Below are 22,042 nucleotides of genomic sequence, written 5' to 3'. Positions count from 1 at the left end.
CAGAGAACAGCACGGCAGGGATGAGTCTGTGCACAGGTGAGATTTCACTTCCATACCTGAGTGTCATATGCCTCTTAATCATATGCAAACAGTGCAGCAGTAGCTCCTCCCACAGCTACAAATAAACCGACTGCAGCGTCTCAGTCGATCATTAAAAGCGGTGAGTAAAATATTAAATCGACTATCTGGGCCCATTCATAATTCATGAGAAACTTAATTTTCACTACTTCTTGTTTTAAGTGTCATCTCTATTCAATAAAGACAGACTTCTGCAACTAACTTGACTTTCTTTTAATAAACTTGAAAGCCTCTACACTCATTTCCACATGCGTTTACCCATAGCGTGCTTCCCTCTTCTGGTTCCCCACTACAACAAACATACAACAATTGTTCCTATTGTCACATCCTTTCTCTTTTTTTTTTTTTTTTTTATTTTTTTTTTTTTTTTTTTTTTTTTTGCTACATGTAACTAGCATTCTGAACAGCTCTTGATTTCTGATACGAACAAAAATAAATTTCCTTATAACTTCTGTATATTAATATCACATTTCCTTAGTACAGTTTCACATTTCTTCTTCTCTTCTTCTTTTTTTTTTTTTTTTTTTAATTTTTTTAACTTGTGATATAGTCTTTTAAGTATTGCGGTTTCTTTATCAATCGCCCTGCTTTCGTGACATTAGATGCTGGGATGTCTGTCTGTTTTGGTGTTCTGCATCTGATTTTCCACATTGTTGAATGTTTGTGATTGAGCATCTGCAGTTCCTGCATGTTCTGTATTGTCAGCAACAACAGTCTCTGTTTGGTTGGAGACTCTGAGGGTCATTCCCTGGTCCCTTCGGAGATGTCTCCTGTTCCTCCTTATAACACCTCCAGACTCCAACTGAACATTGTACGATCTTGATTCAATGGGCTCCACCACCGTCCCCTTTCTCCAGATCTTATGAGGCTCAAATGGTTGTATTCTGACAGGGTCACCTCGTTTTAGTGTGTCTAAGTCTTTGGCTGATCTGTCGTAGTATGTTTGTTGCCGTTGTTGATTTGTTATCAATTCTTTCAAAGAATTCTGAATCTTTGGTTGTAGGAGGCTGGTTTTCGTGGGTAGAAGCGTCTTTGTGTGACGGCTCAGTAATCTCTGTGCTGGGCTGGTTGACAATCCGTGTGTTGGGTGTGTTTTCTATGATCTAGGATTGCTAGATATGGATCCTGTCTTGACATTTGTGCTTTACGCATCAATCTCTTGGCAGTTTTGACTGCTGATTCTGCCTTGCCATTACTCTGAGGATAGCCAGGTGATGAAGTTTTGTGAAGAAATGCCCAATGGTCACTGAACTTCTGAAACTCCTGTGATGAATGAAAACTGTGGGCCATTGTCAGAGATGACGATGTCTGGAATACCCTGGCGGGCAAAGTGACCTTTCAGCTTTCTTATAACAGTAGTCGATTTGGTGTCTGTCAGGTAATCAATTTCCCAAAAATTGGAATAATAGTCTACTGTAATTAGATAGTCCTTGTTGTCAAAAGTAAAAAGGTCAGTGCCTACCTTGGCCCAAGGTCTGTCCGGCATCTCATGTGGACGCAGTGTCTCCTTTGCTGGTTACAGTCCACTGCGTGGCAGGTGTCACACTGCTGTAACATGTGATTTGATCTGCTCATTCATTCCTTGCCAGTACACACACTCTCTGGCCCTCCTCAGGCATCCATCCACACCTAAATGCGAAGAGTGTATACATTGTGTTATTTCCCTCCAAAGCTGCTTAGGGATAACAGCTCGTTCTCCTCTGAAAACAATGCCATCCTGGTAGCTCAACTCCTCTTGAAACAGGTAATAATGACCTATTTCTTTTGGTGTGTCAGCCTTGTTCTTTGGCCAACCTTGTAGTATAGTTTTAATCAGTGTTTGCAAAGTTTTGTCCTTTTCTGTTGCAGAACGGATAGACCCAAATCTGTCTGCTGAGATCGGTACATGTTGTGTCATGTTTATTGTCTCTAACTCTGCTTCAACATCTCCCCTGGGTGTGCTCTCGGGCAGATATGCTCTACTTAGCGTGTGTCTGCTAGCCACATCTCTGGCCCTGGAACATACACAACCTCCACATCATATTTTTGAAGTCTCAGCATCATCCGTTGGAGTCTTTTAGGTGCACTCAATAATGGCTTTACGCAGGATGTTTTCCAAGGGTTTGTGAGCACTTTGTGCTGCTACTTTCCGTCCGTATGTATAATGGTGAAACTTTTCCATCCCGAACAGTAGAGCTAGTAACTCTTTCTCTATCTGTGCGTAGCCCCGTTCTGTCTGTGTTAGGGCTCTGCTTGTGAATGCTACTGGCTTACCTCCTTGCATGAGTGCAGCACCAAGGCCTCCCTCTGAGGCATCACATTGGATGGTAAGTTCTTCATCAGGGTTATAATACTTTAACACTGGAGCATTTGCAATTGTTTCTTTTATTTTACAGAATGCTTCTTCGTGCTGTGCAGTCCATCTCCATTCACAGTTTTTGTGTGTCAACTGTCTCAGAGCCTCACACTGGTCTGAAAGATGTGCACAAAACTTTGAGAGGTAATTTACCATCCCTAGTAGTCTCTGAACTGCTTTTACATCTGTTGGTTTCTGCATGTGTGTTATTGCTCGAACTTTGTCTGGGTCTATTTTCAATCCATCAGATGTCAGGAGGTGTCCGATGTAAGAGACTTCTCTTTGTCTCAATTTGAACTTATCAGCATTTAGCTTGATACCTTTCTCTCTGCATCGTGCTAGAAATGCTTTCAGTTTTTCATCATGGTCTCTCTCAGCTGATTCTTGTGTCTCTCCTTGTCCTGTAATGAGCACATCATCAGCAATGATGTATACTCCTGGCAGGCCCTCTAATGCGACTGTGAGCTTCCTCTGAAAGATTTCAGGGGCCGGACTTATGCCCATGGGCATGCGCAGCCATCGATACCTGCCGAACGGGGAAGAAAATGTGGTGAGATAGCTGGAGTCTTCCTCCAGCTTGACGTGCCAGAATCCACTTTTAACATCGCACACAGTAAACACTTTGGCTTTTGACAGTTCAGGGAGTATGTCATCAATAGTAGGTAGTGGGAAATGACTGCGCTTTAAAGCTCTGTTTAAAGGTCTTGGATCTATACATACTCTGAGACTGCCGCTGGGCTTCTGTACGACCACCATACTACTGATCCAATTCGTGCTCCTCTCTACTGGCACAATGATTCCTCTCCTCTGCAGATCTTGCAGCTCTTCCTTCAAAGGTTTCATCATGGCTACTGGAACCCTTCTTTTTGGGAGCTGTACAGGTTTAACAGTGTTGTCAATCTCTATTTTGTACTCACCCTCCAGGCAGCCATCACCCCTGAATACATCGGCATATTCAGTCTTTATCTGCTCTAATGACCACTGGCTGGTCGCAGGCTTTTCTGTGGTGACTATACTGTCTATTGCAAGAATGTTCTCATAATGTACTTTGATGAGCTTCATAGCTTCACTTGCCCTCTTCCCTATTAGGGGGACAGTACAGTTGTTATCCACCACCTGGAATTCCAGCCTGTACAGTTTGTGGTTTCTCGGGTTTCTTACTTTCAGTTTGCACTTTCCTAGTGGTCTCACTTTGCTTTGGTTGTACATTATTAGTACAGTTTTTGTATCCTCCAGTTTTATATCTGGGCTCAGCAGACTGATAGGAATTACATTGCAGCTTGCTCCACAGTCAATCTGAAATTTCACAAGGTCCTTTCCCAAAAGCATCCCTGCGTACAGCTGTGTTTTCTTTTCATTTTCTTCTTCCTCTTTTTTCTTTACAGTCTCTGGATTTGCTACACCCACAGTGAGGATGTCCTCATACTCATCACTGTCCTGTTCAGTCACTTTGTTTACTGATTTATGGTTTCCTTGTCTCAGCTGGGCTCTACATTTAACTGCAAAGTGATTTGGCTTTCCACACTTTTTACATTTCTTACCAAAAGCTGGGCATTTCTGTTTGTTCTTTTCATGGTCTTTACCACAGAATCTGCACGTGATCATACTGCCAGGTGGATGGCGATCTAGGCGTGCTCCTTGTCTGACGGCATGCACCTCTTCTACCGCGGCACCCTGCAATGGCTTTGCTGTTCTGCCGCGACAGCTCCGCTGCTCTGCATATACGTATGCACGTCTGAAGTGTTAAATCTTTCTCACGAAGCAGTCTCTCTCTCAGTCCTTCGTTGTTAATTCCGCATACTATTCTGTCACGTATGAGTGAGTCTTTGATTTCTCCAAAGTTGCATGTTTTAGCAAGCAGATCGCAACTCCGTGACGTAATTATCGATCGACTGCTCTGCTCCCTGGCTTTTTGAGAAGAATCGATAACGTTCTACTGTCTCGTTTATACTAGGATTACAGTGTTCATCAAACTTTGCAATAATATTCGTTACCGTTCGTGCATCCGCGGCTACGTCACTCATTAGAGTTTCCAGCAGTTCCCGACCGCTCTCGCCGATGAGGTAGTAAAACAATTTGACCTTCATCTTTTCCTCCGCGTCCGACATAGTCAGCTCCAAGTAGAGATTAAACTGGTCCCTCCAGGATTTCCAGGACTTGGAAAGGTTGTCGGCGTCCATGCACAACGGTGATGGGGGCTTTAATCCATCCATCTTGCAACTCTGCACAGGAGCAGCTCTTCGCCGTCTAAGTCTTAAACTTCTAAACTAACACTCTAAAAGTGCCCACGCTGCCACCATGTTTTAAGTGTCATCTCTATTCAATAAAGACAGACTTCTGCAACTAACTTGACTTTCTTTTAATAAACTTGAAAGCCTCTACACTCATTTCCACATGCGTTTACCCATAGCGTGCTTCCCTCTTCTGGTTCCCCACTACAACAAACATACAACAATTGTTCCTATTGTCACACTTCTCTTTTCTCCCAGACACAAATAATCATCCAGAGCAATGATATTCAGGCACAATCAATCAGTCAATCAAGTTTACATATATGTGTTTCTTAGGGTGGAGTGTGTTTGAATCTGAGAAAGATGGATCAGGTTCTTGATCTTCACCAAGAGGACTTTGATGTGACGGTGGAGCCAGGTGTGACACCCAAAGGCCTGAACTCATACCTGCGTGACACTGGCCTCTGGTTTCCCGTCGGTCAGTCATATCCTTGTGCATTATGAGTAGTAATAGTAGACCACATAAATTAAATTGATTGGATGCACGGCCATTATAGTTAACTAAATCTAAAACTGAAGCCATTAAAAAAAATCAACAGTTCTAAAATTACCAAAACTAACTAAAATTGAACATACAAATAAAATATAATTAAAAATAAAAAAAAAAAGGAACATACAAATAAAATCTAATTCAAAATAAACAAAAACTGTATAAGAACATAGAATAATTCAAGCCTAATTAAATGTTTAATTTGGTCATATTTGCCATGTGTTATATAATTGGAAATGATTAATGGTTAAGAAAGTGGCGGGGTGAAGCGCATCTCTCTGTGGCATATCTCCAAATATCCAGTCGTCATATTTGCCATGTGTTATATAATTGGAAATGATTAATGGTTAAGAAATGTATTTCCGCAGATCCAGGTGCTGACGCATCTCTCTGTGGCATGGCTGCAACTAGTGCGTCAGGCACCAACGCAGTCCGCTATGGCACGATGCGCGGGAACGTCCTGAACCTGGAGGTGGTTCTAGCCGATGGAACGGTCCTCCACACCGCAGGGAAGGGCCGTCGTCCAAGGTATGACTGCAAAATTACAATCAAAGCATATTTTAAACTAAATCTTTTGTTGTCTACATTTGATTTTTCACCTTTCAGAAAGACATCAGCTGGTTACAACCTAACAAACCTTTTTGTGGGATCTGAGGGAACTTTAGGTATTATTACCAAAGCCACGCTTCGATTGTTCGGTATTCCTGAAAGTATGGTGTCGGCTGTCTGCTCCTTTCCATCCGTCCAATCAGCGGTGGACAGCACCGTTCAGATCCTGCAAGCTGGAGTGCCCATTGCTCGTATCGGTGAGCATTGTTTGAAGCACATGGTCACAATGTGCTTAGTTTGCTGCCTCGATTGGCATCAACGTAACAAAAGAACACTTGGTCTCCTGTGTTGTGAACTTGTAAAGTCACAGACTGTGACGCTCGAAACAACATGCATGCCTAGCTGTGCGATTTAGTGCAGAACTCTATTCATTTCATTCTAATCTATTCACTGAAGCCTCCTGCAATAACAAACATTAATTCAGAAGGAAACACCATCCTTTATTCATAGTCAACACCGAACGCAGTCAAGGGTTTAATGAATTGCTTGCTTCTCAGAACCACAATGTGTTTCTTCTTTTGCAGTCCACTCAGGGAAAAATATTCCACCAGTAGCTCCATCCAATTTATGAGTAATCAGGCATGACCGCTCTCTTAGATTTTTAAATCGAGGCTGCACTGAGGCATCGATTTTTAAGCCTCAGCTTTCTACACACAAAGGCTTCACAAGACTTAATCGTTGTTGATACGTTCCATTTGCAGAGTTCTTGGACGACGTGATGATAAACGCATGCAATCGCTTCAACAACCTGTCCTATGCAGTCACTCCCACCCTCTTTCTGGAGTTCCACGGGAGCTCTAAAAGCATGGAGGAGCAAGTGTCCATCACTGGTATATGTGGATAAAACACATTTCTACAGAAACAGTATTTTACAAAAGCAGAACAATAGATGTGAAAGAACGTGTCATCTGGAAAGCTTCATGTTCTGTGTGTTCAGAGGAGATCACATGGGATAACGGAGGCTCAGACTTCGCCTGGTCAGAAGATGAGGAGACCCGTGGCCGGTTATGGAAAGCCCGTCATGATGCATGGTATGCAGCCCAACACCATACTCCTATATATAATCTTTTAAAACATAAACTGCAACATGATTCTGCGATTTATCTTCTTTTAACTTAGAATATACACTTTACAGAATTTTATTATCTTAATGCAATTATAATTATGCTTTTGAGCTGTATTTTTGTGCTGTCGTGCATAGTGCAGTGTAAAAAGAATGACTGTTATCAAAGAGGTTTCCCAAACACTTCCATTGGTCAACCAAACAGATAGCCACGCCCCAAACTCACGCCATTGGTTTAGCCACTGTTGCTGTGCCAGGCTGGTTGGAATGCTCAAACAGACAGTAATGTTTTGATAGCACCACAAATCACATTTTTATTAAGGAAAACAAGCCAACGTCATAATATTAAAATAAAAATCAAAACATAATAAAACATTTTTAAATATAATAATAATGATAATATAAATAATATTTTTTATTTCTTATTCAAGTCAGTCTGTTCATACAGTGTATTTGCTTAAAAATCATGACAGTTTCAAACAGGTTTCCCAAACATTCTGCCATAGGTCAGCAAAACCAATAGCCCCGCCCCAAACTCACACCATTGGCTGAACCAGTTGCTATGCTGGGCTGGTCAGAATGCTCAAGCAAACAGAGCAATGTTATAAAAGCACCACACAGCCAGTTATAAACTATTTAGAGAAAACAGCCTACACTTTACAAAAATGTCTCCATTTTCTTACAGGCATATTCTACAGACGTCTGTGTGCCAATCTCACGACTGCCTCAAATTATAGTGGAGACAAAGGAAGATCTAATCAGAAACAATATAACCGGTAGTTTGATCAAGTTTGATTTTCTCATTTAGTGTTGAGAACTGTTTTTAACTGCTGATATATAATATCTTTACATTTGTAGGTCCCATTGCAGGTCATGTGGGCGATGGAAACTTCCATTGTTTAATAGTACTGGATCCCAATGACCCAGACGAGGTGCAAAGGGTTCACTCCTTCACTGAGAGACTAGCCAGGTACTTCTACTTAATTCCTTTCAGCAGTTTTGCTCTCTTACACTGATCTTCTGAGGCGGCTGAGAGGGACCGGCTGCAGCTTTTGTGTACATTGTCAGTTTTGTTTTGTGTAGCAATCAATACCAGGATTATTTCTCAAAGTGTCTTCTGCCATTTGGACAGCGTTTATTGACAATGACAGACATAGAGGGTCTAGTGTCTGGCTTTGGAAACAAGCACAAATAATAAAGGTCCTACCTGCCTTAAGTCATTACGGGTAAAGTGCTGTCTCTGTCAGATACAATAAACCAGCAACAAAAAAGAAGACAAACACTGCAATCTCATTTGCTTCAACGAAACCTGGCTGACTTGATACTCAAGAGTTCTTCCTGATAGGAGCAAATGGAGTTGGACTTGCCCTTTTAGTGAATGACAGACATAATGTAACTTCAAAAGCATAAGTTTGCAAAAATGATAGCTATATTAACTGCCAAAGGAGTGTTTGCACACTGAAGTGAATACACTGTAAGGAGAAGAAATGTTATTGAGTTGAACTTGTGTGGAAACTTAAGCAGAACAATGTGAAGAGATTGATTTCAGGCTCGCTACCTGGAAGTATAGAGAAACTTGACCAGGCCAAGTTAGATGATCCTGCTCAATCAATTCAACTTCAATACCATTCTGCCTGTTAAAGGAAAGTGCTAGGTTCAAGTAAAGGCTGGAAACTGGGCATCGTACACTAAACGACTGAGGACTTTAAAATCGTTCCGAACACAAGAAACTCAATGAAAAACGATGTCTTTTATAATCTTATCAAAAGAGTAATCATCTTTGATTTCCTCAGACTGACTGGCAACTAGCATTAGTTCCTCCAGACTGTAAATCTGGGCAAAAATAGCATGGTTCATCTTATCGCAACACATATTCCAGTCTCAATAAAGCTCAATCAACAGCATTCGGTTTATAATTTTACTTCACAAAAATAATTCAGAATTGTCTTATTGCAGCAAAAATTGTGGTTAGAGTATACAAGGTGTACTTCGTCATGTTGAACAGTGGAAACCTGCATGAACAAGATGAGTAGGAGTTGGATTTCTGCTGCGCCAGGGAGCCCCCAAGACTAGTCTTCATCATTCAGTTGGAGAATGTGGAGGTGGAAACACCTGGGAATATGAATTGGACTGGACAGACAGCTCAGTTGCACAGATTCTACTTCGTGAGGAAACTGTGGTCTTTCAGTGGTTGCAAGCTGCTAAAAGAGTTCTTCCAATCTGCCAGCCACACTGAGGTCTTTTGGGGCAACAATGCCAGATCTAGTGATTCCAAACTTCTTAATTGATCAAGATGGCCAGATGTGTTACTTGGGTCACCCTATTTATTGCCAGTAACAATTACAGTGGATGAATTCGTTCTCTTGTTGTCTTTCCCCATGCAGGAGAGCACTGGCGATGGATGGAACTTGTACTGGTGAACACGGGATCGGTCTAGGAAAGCGGGCCCTGCTCAGAGAAGAGGTCGGTCTATTGGCCATAGAGGTCATGCAGGGCCTCAAGGCCACCCTGGACCCCAAAAACCTCATGAATCCTGGAAAGGTGTTATAATTAATGCAAACCAACACAGAACACTATAGAAGATACTCTGCACTAGACTTTCTGACCACTAGATGTCAGGAGAATAAGGTTTGTTTTAAATTTTAAGAATGATAATAATTTAGACTAGAGTGTTTATAAAATCTGCACATGCAAAACATAATTTTTGTGAAAATTGCATATGATTTAAGCTCCTTGTGTGAATATTAAAGGGTAATTAATTTGTTATGTATTATTATTGTGAATGCACAGTATAAATGTACAGGGCTGTATTTTCTAAGAATTATTCCATCCTTTTATTTTGCTTTTTTCATGGCCATCTCACACCACTTTGAAATATGAATGAATGTGAAATCAGTGTGCCTTAACAAATTTGTATATTTCTGTGAATACATTTATTTATATGGATATATGTGCTTCTAAAAACAGAATCTGTGAAGCTGAACTCCAAACAAGCTAAATGTGATTTTAATGAACTGAAAATAATGTATCTTGTTCTTTCTTAAGTGATTGTTTTTGAAATTATTTGACCCTTTTTGTGTATTAGCAGTGGACTTAATAAAAGAAAGCAACATCTGATCTTATTTCATCTTGCTTTAATTATATGTATGATCATCATCATTATTACTCGTCCCACAGATTGCACATCAAAATCGTCAGACACTTAGTTTGTACCTCCTAAAAACAGGCATCCGTTCATGTCCCTGGAAAAAAAGAAAAGAAAAACATACAAAATAACAGACAAAAATAAGAAAAGGATGGGTTTCGAGAGTGCCGAGTCACTTTCCGCAGCCCATGCTGCACAAGATAGTGCTACGCTACCTGACTCTGTTTTTATTATTTGTTTGAATTGTTTTACACGGTGAGGCGAAATTATTATCCATTGTTTTGATGGATGGTGTTTGTATGCCCTCATTTACAGGCACAAAGCAGAAAAAACTCAGAAATGCTCTATTTCTATCCAACACAAAAAATAATAGGCTGTCAAATATTTTCTTGCGGTTATTTTTTTTTTCTACCTTTTCATTTTACTAATTTTTAAATTTTTTACAATTTCAGCAACATTATTTTCTAACAGTGCTTGCTGTTTATACAGTAGACAGAGGCATCCTGAAGGTTAAATAGATTTCTTGTGAGGTTTCTCACAGATTTTTCAAAAATAAAAAGTAAATGCAGATCATAGAAATGATCTTGTAATAGATTCACACCAGTATATCTGGGCTTTACATACAGTAGTGAAGCAACATTAGCTTACCAGACGCAAGCTACACAAAAAAATACAGAAAACATGGGAGGATGACAGAAGCCGAAATCACACACACATACACACACACTGAATACGTACTCAAGGCTTTTACAGGGAAACTGTCCGAATGTTATGGTCAGCGCTTCATAATAACTGCCCCAAAAAATTGCAGATGAAACTAGGAAAATAGCTTTGAGCTTCTTATCGTTTCAGAATCCGTTGGGGAAAGACATCTATCGTGAATTGTAAACATTTGAAGACAGACCGTAAACCCCATCCCAACCCACATGCTGATGTCTTGGACTTGCTCTGGCACTAACAGGAAACACAATTTACACATTTCCCTGCCTGTGGACACATGATCACGCACATGCACACACAGAATAAGTAAATCTACGTCCACCGGCTGTCCAACACATCAATAACGAGTGAACCGCGCACACAAAACTCCTCCCACGAACCAGGTGTGAAACCCCGCCCCCTGCCACACCCCTATAATCAGCATCGTTTGATTGACAGGACAGGTATGGCCTCTGGATCAGTTTGCAAAGCGTGGTCTACTTCCTACTTATTTACCGCATATGCCCCGCCTCTTGTGTTGCCCCGCCCCGCCCCCTCTTTCCCATCTCCTTCCGTCTGATTACATACACAAGGAGAGAGGAGCGGGTCAGAATGCAGACTGAATACACACGCCGATAAGAACACAGAGTATGGAGATTGGGCAAGAAAGCGAGACATTTTCCAAAGCCAGACATCCGGTGTTGGTGGTTTTGCCGTGAAGGGGCCATTTAGCAGTTTAGCGGGCAGGAGATAAGGGATTCTGCAAGTGGTAATGATGGTGTTGGCTGGATGAACGCTTTTATTTGGTTCAGTTTTGCGATGACACATTTCCGTTTCTGTAGGTTTCGATCGAATTGGTTGGTAGATTGATTTATGTGGTTATTTTTGTGTCAGGATATCCAGGTTTAGGTCCATAAAGTGCCCTACAGTGAGAGAAAAAGAGACAGAGATGGAATATGAGAGTCATACTGAGCCTGAGGGGGTTTCCACACTTGGTTTATGTCAGGGGTCTCGGGAGGTGGTCTAAGCGTGGTTTGCTGTAAGTCAGCTGTGTGGGTGACGTATAAAGTGCATATATACATAGAAAAACAAGCATCTTTAAGGTTTAAATTTGAAGCCTTTACCCGACCACCTTTCAATACCATGTCAATGAAGAAACTACAGAAAAATCTTTCTAAATGTGATTTTTTTCAGGTCTATAAAGTGCCCTGAAGTGAGCAGAAAAGAGACTGAAGAAATACAAGTTATAATAATCCTGTGGGTGTTTTCACACTTGGTTTACGTCAAAGGTCTCGGAAGGTAGACTGAGAATGTTTTGCTTTAAGTCAGTGGTGTGGGTGAAGTATAACGCACATTTAAACATAGGAACTCAAATTTAAAGCTTGAACCAAATTGCTTTTTTAATACTGGACCAATCAATAAATAACAGAAAAAAACCCTATATAAAAATCTAAATAATAATCATGTAGTATTATATATGCAATATCCAACTTACTACTACTACTACTAAATAAATAACTTGATTACTCAAAGGGATAGTTCACCCAAATATGAAAATTCTGTTTACTCACCCTCACATCATTCCAAACCCATAAGACCTTTGTTCATCTTCAGAACACAAATTAAGATATTTAAGATGAAATCCGAGAGCTTTCTGACCCTGCATAGACAGCAATGCAACTGACTTGTTCATGGCTCAGAAAGCAAGTAAGGACATCATTAAAATAGTCCATGTGACATCCCTGGTTCGATCGTAATTTTATGAAGCTATTTTATAACTTTTTGTGTGCAAAGAAAACAAAAATAACAACTTTATTCAACAATTTTTGTTTTATTTGCGCATAAAATTTTTCATTACGGTTGACCCACTGATGTCACATGAACTCTTTTAATGAACTCTTACTACCTTTCTGGGCCTTGAATGTGTCAGTTGCATTGCTGTCTATGCAGGGACAGAAAACTCTCAAGATTTCATCAAAAATATCCTAATTTGTGTTCTAAAGATGAATGAAGGTCTTTCGGGGTTTGAAACGTCATGAGACATTAATGACAATATTTTCATTATTCATAATTTGAAGTATTATTGTTAACAATAATAATAATAATAATAATAGGAGAGTTGTCTGAGTTGTAGATGTTTGTGAAAGTTGATTTTTTTTAAAGGACAGAAGTGTAAAAACTTGCATGTGCATATTATTACTGTTAATTGTGATATTTTAACAATAATGACATTAATAATAATATATTACTGAAGTGGTCTGAGTTCTAGACCTTTGGAGACATGGAACAAAAACCTGTTTTGCTACTCTGGAAATTGCTTTTTATAGTCTATTTAAAAATAGTGCACTGAAGTAATGACTAGCTGCTAATTACTGTTTGAAGAAGTCAAAGTCAAAAATTCCAATACAAAATGACTGACAAATATTCAGATTATTGAGACACGTGTTGGCATGTAGGTGAATATTTGTGAGAAGGTGTTCACCTTTCTCAGTGGTAGCAGAAGTAGATGATGGAGGTCAGTCTGAAGGATGTTCAGGGCAGGAGCGGTTGATCTCAAACCAGGAGTCTATACAGCTATTTACATCAGAAAAACACAATTTCCATTAGCATAATGCTTTTAAAGGATTCTACTAAGATTACCACAGTGTCCTAAACAGTCACAATGAATTCCAGCATTAAATCACTTTGCTGTCCTCACTAAAAGTGCAGAAAATGACTAAATCAACGCCAACATATTAGATGTTAATATACAGCTATGTATAATGAATTCTGGACCAGATATAGAAACCATGCAAGCAAATTTCACAAATGTCTTGCCGGTTGCGGCAGCTTAGGCCAAAAATATTACGATTTACTTAGAAGTGATAGGATTTATCGGTTGTCACTTTGTTGTGCCTTGCCTGGTTAGGACTGAGCGTATAATTTGCTTGTGGAAAATTTGTTCTGAAAACATCTCAAGTGTGAGCTGCGGTTCACTTAAAAGGGTCAGTTGTTTGAGACATAAAGACTTTGCAATGAGTGTGCTATTCAATACCAAGAAGCCTCCTGCTGAGACGCCATATACAGACATGAAATGTCAATCATATTGTTACATAATCACATAATTATATATAGGACTTGACAAGGTTTGTGTTTCACGCTGAGCATAAAATGTAGAATGTAAATTCTCAGGAAATTTGACAGCTGAGACTGTCGTTCATTTGACTGGCAAAAAGCTGTAACATTTCCTGTCAGCTTGACACAGGGTTGGACAACAGGAGGTTTGTCATTATCACAAGCAATTTACCAGCACATTAACAATATAAACTGTGCAATAAAAATGTGTTTCTGTCCATCTCACCTTTTGTGATAGATACAGAGGCACGGCAGTCTAGCGATGGTGTCTCCCTGCTGTAGCTCCTCCAGACATATTACACATTCTCCTGAGTCTCTTGACAACACGTCGTCTGTAACACACACAGACACTCACAATGAGCACATCATGCAAACACTGCTGTTCAAAACGTTTGGGGTCAGTAAGATATTTCAAAATAAATTCATATTTTTATTCCGCAAGGGTACATAAAATTGATAAAAAGTGACAGTAAAGACATTTAAACTGTTACAAAATATATATATTTTAATATTTATAATATTTATTTATCAAATAAAAACTGTTCTTTTGAACTTTCTATTTATCAAAGAATCATAAAAAAAATTATTATGGTTTTCACAAAAATTTTGAGTGTTTTCAACATTGATAATAAATAAATGTTTCTTGAGCAGCAAATCAGCATATTAGAATTATGCTGAAAATTATGAGTTATGATGCTGATAATTCAGCTTTACCATCACATAAATTACATTTTAAAATATATTTAAATAGAAAACAATTGTTTTAAATTGAAGTAAAAAACATTACTGTTTTTACTGTAATTTTGATTAAATACATGCAGGCATATTTTTTCAAAAAGCATATTTTTTTTTTTTTTTTTTTACCAGTCCTTATTTATTTATATATTTGTGGCATAAGAAAACTATATGCAGGGGCATCCGACAGGGTGTAATAGTGGAACTGAGTAACAGAACAAAATTATATATATAATAACAAAATTATATCCTGGTTATTATTCTTAATATGATTTATGAGGTGTTGTGTTGTGAGGGGCCCACCTCCTTGGTTATGTGACCGGGGCCCGACATTTGGTGCTACACCCCTGACTATACGCAAATACATTTATAAATAAATTAATATAAATTATGTGTAAATAAAAATTTGTATAATAATAATAATAATAATTTTTTTTTATTTTATTATATTTTTATTATATTATATTATTTTTTTATCTATTCATTAATTTTAACAATATTTCCATATAGTTTTCTAAAACACTAACTACTCTTCAAAACTGTAATTTGGGTTGAGAAGATTTTTTTAAAATGTTTTTGAAAGTCTCCCATACGCAACTGTGTTAAATTTATTAGATTAAAAATACAGTAAAAACAGAACTATACCTTTTGTAGCACATACATCCCATTTGAAAACTCCTGTTTTATCATATTTTTGGCCATTTTATAAAATCAGTATAACTGACTTTAACACATAAGCCCTGTGTTTTTTTGCGGCACAGCTTATGTCTGATTGGGATGTTTTTGATACTGCAGATTGATGAAAACATACACAGTGCATTATTCGAAACAGCTTGTTTGGCAGCAGGGGGCAGCGGTGAGTAAAGACGCATGAAATGCAGTTTACAGCGTTCCTCCACTCTCTCACTCACAGTAACGTCTGGTTGGCAGTCAGCATAACTAGTAGTTAAAGACAGTTACTCATGCTTCATTGCTGTGTGTATGTTTGTGGTGGAGAGATGATGACGAGGTGTGAACTCATTTTCTGCTAATAGCTTAAGGGCAACAACCAACACGATTTGACTTGCATGCCCATACCAGCATAACCACACACACACACACACACACACACACACACACACACACACACACACACACACACACACACACACACACACACACACACCGTTCTCAGCCTGTTTTAGTTTCCAGTAAAAGTCTTCTTCACAGGAAATGCTCCAGAAAGCGAAACAGACCACTTCCTTTCATATAACGTGCACAGCTTCCCCTGGAAACACCTGTGTGTGTGTTTCTGTGTCTGTAAAGGTGAGGAGTGTGGTAAATACTGACAGAAGGTTAAAGAATCATGACAGGATAATGGAGTTTTTGCAAAACAGGATGTTGATTGTGGGTTAACCCAGTTTCCCATAATGCTTTGGGATGAATCTCACACTACAGAGGTGCGAAACCACCTCAAAGACGTGTCACAAATTTGTTTGTATTCAGGTTTCTTTTTCAGTTTAGGTTTAATGAACAGTAACAAAATAACTTTTTTGGCCTGCCATCTGCATTGCTGAAGAAGTGGCTTGGGCAGCTGAGGTGAAGATGGGGAGATGAAGCTCCATTGTTAAATGTGCAGGGAGCAGGCAGACAGGACAAGAGATAGATTGCAGTTTAGAGAGGATGTGATGGAGGGAGAGAGAACGACACGGGGTGGAAAGCAAGAAGAGGTGAGCTGGGAAAAACAGGAGATGATGGCAGCAATGAATAGAGAACAGACGGCAGACATATGCTCCAAATACAAATCAGCTTAGTGAGGCGACGCAGTATGAGAGACCGAGGGCAATTGTAACATGCTACAATTCTTCAAAGTTAGGCTGAAATTAAACTTAATATGTTAAGTGTATATATATATATATATAAGTGTATATATATATATATATATATATATATATATATATATATATATATATATATATATATATTCACACACACGTATATATATTACACATCCAATACTGTTTTTCTTTTTTGTATTTTTGCTCATCAAGGCTGCATTTATTTGATCAAAAATACAGCAAAACAGCAATATTGTGAAATATTGTGAAATATTATTACAATTTAAAAGAACCATTTTCTATTTTAATATATATTTAACTAAGATTTATTTCAGTGATGACAAAGCTGAATTTTCAGCATCATTACTCCAGTCTCTATTGTCACATGATCCTTCTAAAATGCTGATTTGTTGCTCAAGAAACATGTATTATTCATTATTATCAATATTGGAAACAGTTTTGGTGATTAAAAATAATGTGGATTTAAAAAAAAAAAAAAAAAATCTTTGATGACTAGAAAATTCAAAAGAGCAGCATTTATTTGAAATAGAAACATTTTGTAATATTATAAAGGTCTTTACTGTCACTTTTGATCAATTTAATGCATATTGACTGAATAAAAGGATTCATTAAAAAAATAAAAATCTTACTGACCTGGGCTGCGTTTCCCAAAAGCATCGTAAATGTAAGTTGATCGTAGCTCCATTAATAAAGATATTTCTACGATCAACTTAGGCTTATGATGCTTTTGGGAAACGCAGCCCAGATCTTACAATACTACTGTATATTATAATTAAAAATATTTCATTTCTTTTTAAATAATCAAATAATTCTAATGTACTTAAAATAATAATTAAATGTCCCACTTAAATTTATGCTTTATTTTTTTTTCTTTTTACAAAATAAATATGTAAACTTAAAAATACAAAAAATAACACAAAGGATAAAACAATTTAGTAAAACTTAATGTTGGTTAATTGTGTTACAGTTGCAACAATTGCAACACTCTTTAATAATCTTGTATTTAATTCAGTATTATATTTCTAATTATAATGCTTAAGTATTAATAAAGTTACTTTTTGCAATATAAATGTGTCTTCTATTAGATATATAATACATACATGTGTAGTTGTTTGTGAGTTATGAAGGAATTTATATAAAATATTGCAACTATTCTAGCTCTTCAAACAATTCTCAAATGCTGTTGCAGTTTTCCAGACGCTGGTCCCGGCAGTCAAAACACGTCGCCCTTTCCCCCGCACATCCCTGGACAACAGCAGGACGCACACCCTCCTGCACTTGAGCTTGTTATCCTCTTAGGGCCGATGACTTCAGCAGCTCAGACGAGCTGCACTAGTTTACAGGAATGGACAGGTGTGTGAAAGAGAGATCAGCCGCTGGTTTGGCCTTTCAGTTCAAGTTGTTGGTAATCATGTCCCCCATTCTTTCTGCTAGATAGCTGTCAATTTGTGTCTGGGCTTCTGGGGTCAGATATGTTAACGCTATTACTTTGATAGCAGTTTTGTGTGTGTAAGTGTGTTTATCACCCTCTGAAGAGCCCATGTGAGCCGACCAGTGTGTCTTTTCCAAGCCAGGACTATGCATGATGATATTTTAATACCTGCTGTTAAATTTAGCTCTCACATGGGGAGGAGGATGAGAGAGAGTTTTTCAGAGGGCAGAATAACATTTCTGTTACACAATCTATCTATCTATCTATCTATCTATCTATCTATCTATCTATCTATCTATTTATCTATCTATCTATTTCTCTTACAGTACAGTTACTTTTTGCAGTGTTTCACTACACAATTCAGTGACTGAGTTTTTCACTTGGTAACTGATTCAGTGAACAAGTCGTTCCTTAGGTCAACCCTCCAACTGATTGACTGAATGAGATGTTAACTCACTATTTATTTGGACTATTTCATATCAGAATGATTAAGAAAATGAACACTTTGGACATCACAATAAAGTAGTGCTGTATTTGGACAACACAATACAATAACTATCTATTATTTTGTGACTGCCATCTCCTCTGGGGTGAAACATGTATTAGTTCAGGGTTAGTCCAATGTTACATCTAGCATTAGGGTTACATCTAGGGTTATTCCCTGCCTGGATCAATACAAACTGGGGTGGATTAGAGTTCGCAGGGAAATGGAGGGCTAGCAGGCACAAACCACAGTGTCAAAAGGCAAGCAAAGTGTATTGCATTCACAGACAGCGGCTTTTACAGTGAGCAGATCTGCTGACGTGTGACTGTCACTGGCTGCAGCTGACAATGGGACAGAGTGCATTGTGGGAAATAAGATTAACTCCAGTGTGTTCTGGTCTGGTAATGTCACTAACTTGAACATGGTGGGGTCAGTAAGTGAAAAAATGCAAAACTGTAATGAAAGCAAGTCTTCTTGCTGTTTTAAACTGGTATTAACATGCATAACCTGTATTAATTTTCTTTTAAAGGTGCCTGTACATTTAAAAGCCTTGCTTTATCTCAATAGTGACTGACAAGTAAACCAAAAGGCATTAAATGAATGTTTTTGTGAAGACAGATCAGATGCATCGCTGCGGGTCACCTTTAGCTCAGGCTGGGTTGGACAGTTGTCCCTCAGTCAGGTAGCTGTCAGTCAGACGTCCATCTAACCCAACACAGCAGTTACAAGCAGAGACTACACATGTCATCGGGTCACTACAGCTAAGTCACGTGTGCTATCTTCCTGCAAAGCTGTACTTGACTGATCCAAAAGCTCACAGAATAGATAGTGAGCTAGTGTTGCTTGTCAGTGTATTGCATCACTTCTTGAATTGTACATATAAAAAAAACAAAAAAAAAAATATGTAAAGCATATAAAATGATTTCAAACATTTTCATAAAGATAGGTTAAGATTAAAATAAAATAAAATGTATTTATTTTATTTATATTAATTAATTTTAAAATTATTAAAATTGCAACCGTTTTCTTATAAGAAAAAAACTTATGAAAAGATAATGAAATGATAAAAAGAAATATATATTCATCATCCCTTCCTATCAAAATACTTACTACGTATGGAAAAATGCAGAAAATAGAACCTGATCCGAATTTTTTTTATGACAGATGAAAGTTTCGGAGGCAGTGTGTAAACATGATTGACACAACATGAGGTCCTATTTATTTTTTTAAGGTGCGAAAATTTCGGAAGAGATTTCGGACTCGATGCAAAGACCTTTAGATTTTAGTTTTATAGAATAAAATAAAGAATAGAATGAATTAGAATAAAATCTAAAATTTAATTTTAATTTTAATTTAATTTTAATACAACAAAATAGGTTTAGATAGTTGAAAATTAAATAGAACAAAAAGAAAAGAATAAAATTAAATAAAAATAAATTTATTTATTTTATTTATATTAATTAATTTTAAAAATATTAAAATTGCAATTATTTTTTAATTTTTATTTAAATTTTTTTGTACTGAAATATTTTTATTTTAAGAAATAAAATGAATGAACTAAAAAATAGGTTTATAGGTAAAAGATAATAGGTTTAGATTTACATTTACATTTAATCATTTAGCAGACGCTTTTATCCAAAGCGACTTACAAATGAGAACAGTAGAAACAATCAGATCAACGAGAACAACAACGGTATACAAGTGCTATGACAAGTCTCAGTTAGTCTAGTACAGAACACGTGATTTCAAGGAATTACAAGGAATTTAAAGGAATTACATCATTGTAATTTATTTTATAAAGTATAAAAATGATATACTTGTTATGATGATAAAAAATCTTGTTTTTAATAAGATCATTTTAAAAATATATTAGAAATTTTCAAAGATGTAAGAAGTCAGTTTATTTGAACTTAGGGCTCAGTTTTAAGTTAATTAACCAAAGCATAAAATATAAAATTGTAATCAAAGTTGACCTTATTCTTAATAAAAACATTTAATTGAGCACAATTCATCAAAGCTCTAAACTTTTTTCTAAAGAAAAAGTTCATATAAACTTTAAAAAGAAAAAAACAAACAAACTTTGAACTCTGAAACAACCTTTTATCTGATGTAACCATGGGAAGAATAATATTAATATTTTAATATACCCTTACATTTAACATTGAAATAATTGAGGAAAGGATTCAATGAAAACCCAATGGAAAAAAATAAAATATTGCCCTATTTATTTAGCACTGAACATTCTGTTTACTCGGATATCATATTACGGAACTTTAATGCGATGCAAATACACTAATATCTTTAAGACAATATAAGGAGTGATATCAAACATGGCTAGAGTAGAAATCCATAGAGGAACATTTTGAAAAACTGACTGTAATTCGACAGCCTACAGATGCCTTGAAACTCTTTAGAAGAAAAAAGAGAAAGCAAAAAATGGGTGCCAAATGTCATATACATCGACGACCTTAGTTTCCCACGGCAAAACAGAAAGAGAGAGAGACCTAGATTAAGGGGTCATCTACAGTTCACAGACTCTTTTCAGCCCCGGAATTGAGATACAGACAAGAATGAAATGGAGAATGAAAGGATAAACTGATACAGTGACTCAAAAAAGGAGGAAAATAGTAGAGGATATTGGGGGCGTGTCTTACCGTTGTAGGAGAGGCGGGGCTTGCTCAGACACATGATAAAGTGAACCTCCATCTCATTGGATGCCACTGATTTGGAGCAGACAGGACACTTAAATCCTGGAGAGGGAAAAGGAAACAGCATTGTCAGAACTCTTGAAGCAGCAATAAGCCAGTAAAGCCGGTGGAATGAGCTGTGACAGTGATGCAGCAGTCAGATAACTGCCAATGACATAATCCTGCGCAACATGTTATGTTTCTATGCATTAGCTTGGCTTTTAGTAACTTCGTTGACACAAAGCTTTTTTAACTTAAACTTATACTTTACAAACACATACATCACTGTCACTTGTTCACCAATGTCATTATGACATCGGCAGCTACATAAGGCTCATGTTAGGCCGGGATCATGCAAACAAACATTCAGTTTTCTTAGCCTAGGGTTCATCACGTGTATCTTACCTGCGTCATAAGAGCTTCAGACTAACATATGAGTTTTACAGTCCAATAATGCATAAATGGCTGATATTAAAATTCTATATTATTTGAGGCTGGTAAGATTTTGTTGTTTTTGAAAGAAGCCTCTTATGCTCACCAAGGCTGCATTTATTTGATGAAGGATACAGTACAAATAGTAATATGTGAAAGGTTATTACAATTTAAAATGACTGTTTTCTATTTTAATATATTTTAAAATCTAATTTATTCCTGTGATGTCAAAGCTGAATTTTTAACATCATTACTTCAGTTTTCAGAGTAACATTATCCTTCAGAAATCATTTTAATATGCTGATTTGCTGCTCAAAAAACATTTCTTATTATTATCATTGTTACAACCAGTTTTGGTGATTAATAATTTTGTGGAAACTGCAATTTGTTTCAAGACTGTTTGATTTAAATACATTTTAAAAGAACAGAATTTAAAATATAATTTTTTTGGTAATATTATAAATGTCTTTGCTGTCACTTTTGAGCAATTTAATGCATTTTTGTTGAATAAAACTATTATTAATTCTAATAAAAAAATACATTTAATATAAAACTCAACTTGTAATCTACATTCAAAATCAAACACTTAAAATTAAAATCAGGTGGTGAT

The 22,042-nt window shown here is 37.3% G+C and overlaps 1 protein-coding gene and 1 pseudogene across 2 annotated transcripts in view; one reads left to right on the top strand and one right to left on the bottom strand.

Moving 5' to 3' along the window:
- Positions 1-2,915: 2,915 nt before the first annotated feature.
- LOC109051296 lies at positions 2,916-12,749 on the top strand (annotated as a pseudogene).
- The window catches only part of LOC109051171 (E3 ubiquitin-protein ligase znrf1), a 26,890-nt gene continuing 15,794 nt past the window's right edge, over positions 10,947-22,042 (bottom strand). The window contains exons 2-5 of one of the 2 annotated variants that reach the window (XM_019068727.2): positions 20,968-21,063; positions 14,051-14,156; positions 13,193-13,284; positions 10,947-11,633 (exon numbers count right to left, since the gene is read on the bottom strand). In XM_019068727.2, coding sequence (XP_018924272.1) covers positions 13,227-13,284; positions 14,051-14,156; positions 20,968-21,063 — 260 coding nt within the window. In that variant the 3' untranslated portion in view covers positions 10,947-11,633; positions 13,193-13,226. Of the gene's footprint in view, positions 11,634-11,908; positions 11,919-13,192; positions 13,285-14,050; positions 14,157-20,967; positions 21,064-22,042 lie in introns of those variants that run through there. The other variant, XM_042752768.1, reaches the window with a different exon arrangement.

This window comes from Cyprinus carpio, chromosome B25 (assembly GCF_018340385.1).
Source record: "Cyprinus carpio isolate SPL01 chromosome B25, ASM1834038v1, whole genome shotgun sequence".
In the NCBI taxonomy this organism is placed as follows: Eukaryota; Metazoa; Chordata; class Actinopteri; order Cypriniformes; family Cyprinidae; genus Cyprinus; species Cyprinus carpio.
The sequence above is the reverse complement of the archived record's forward strand: the minus strand, read 5'-3'. Positions and strand labels throughout refer to the sequence as shown.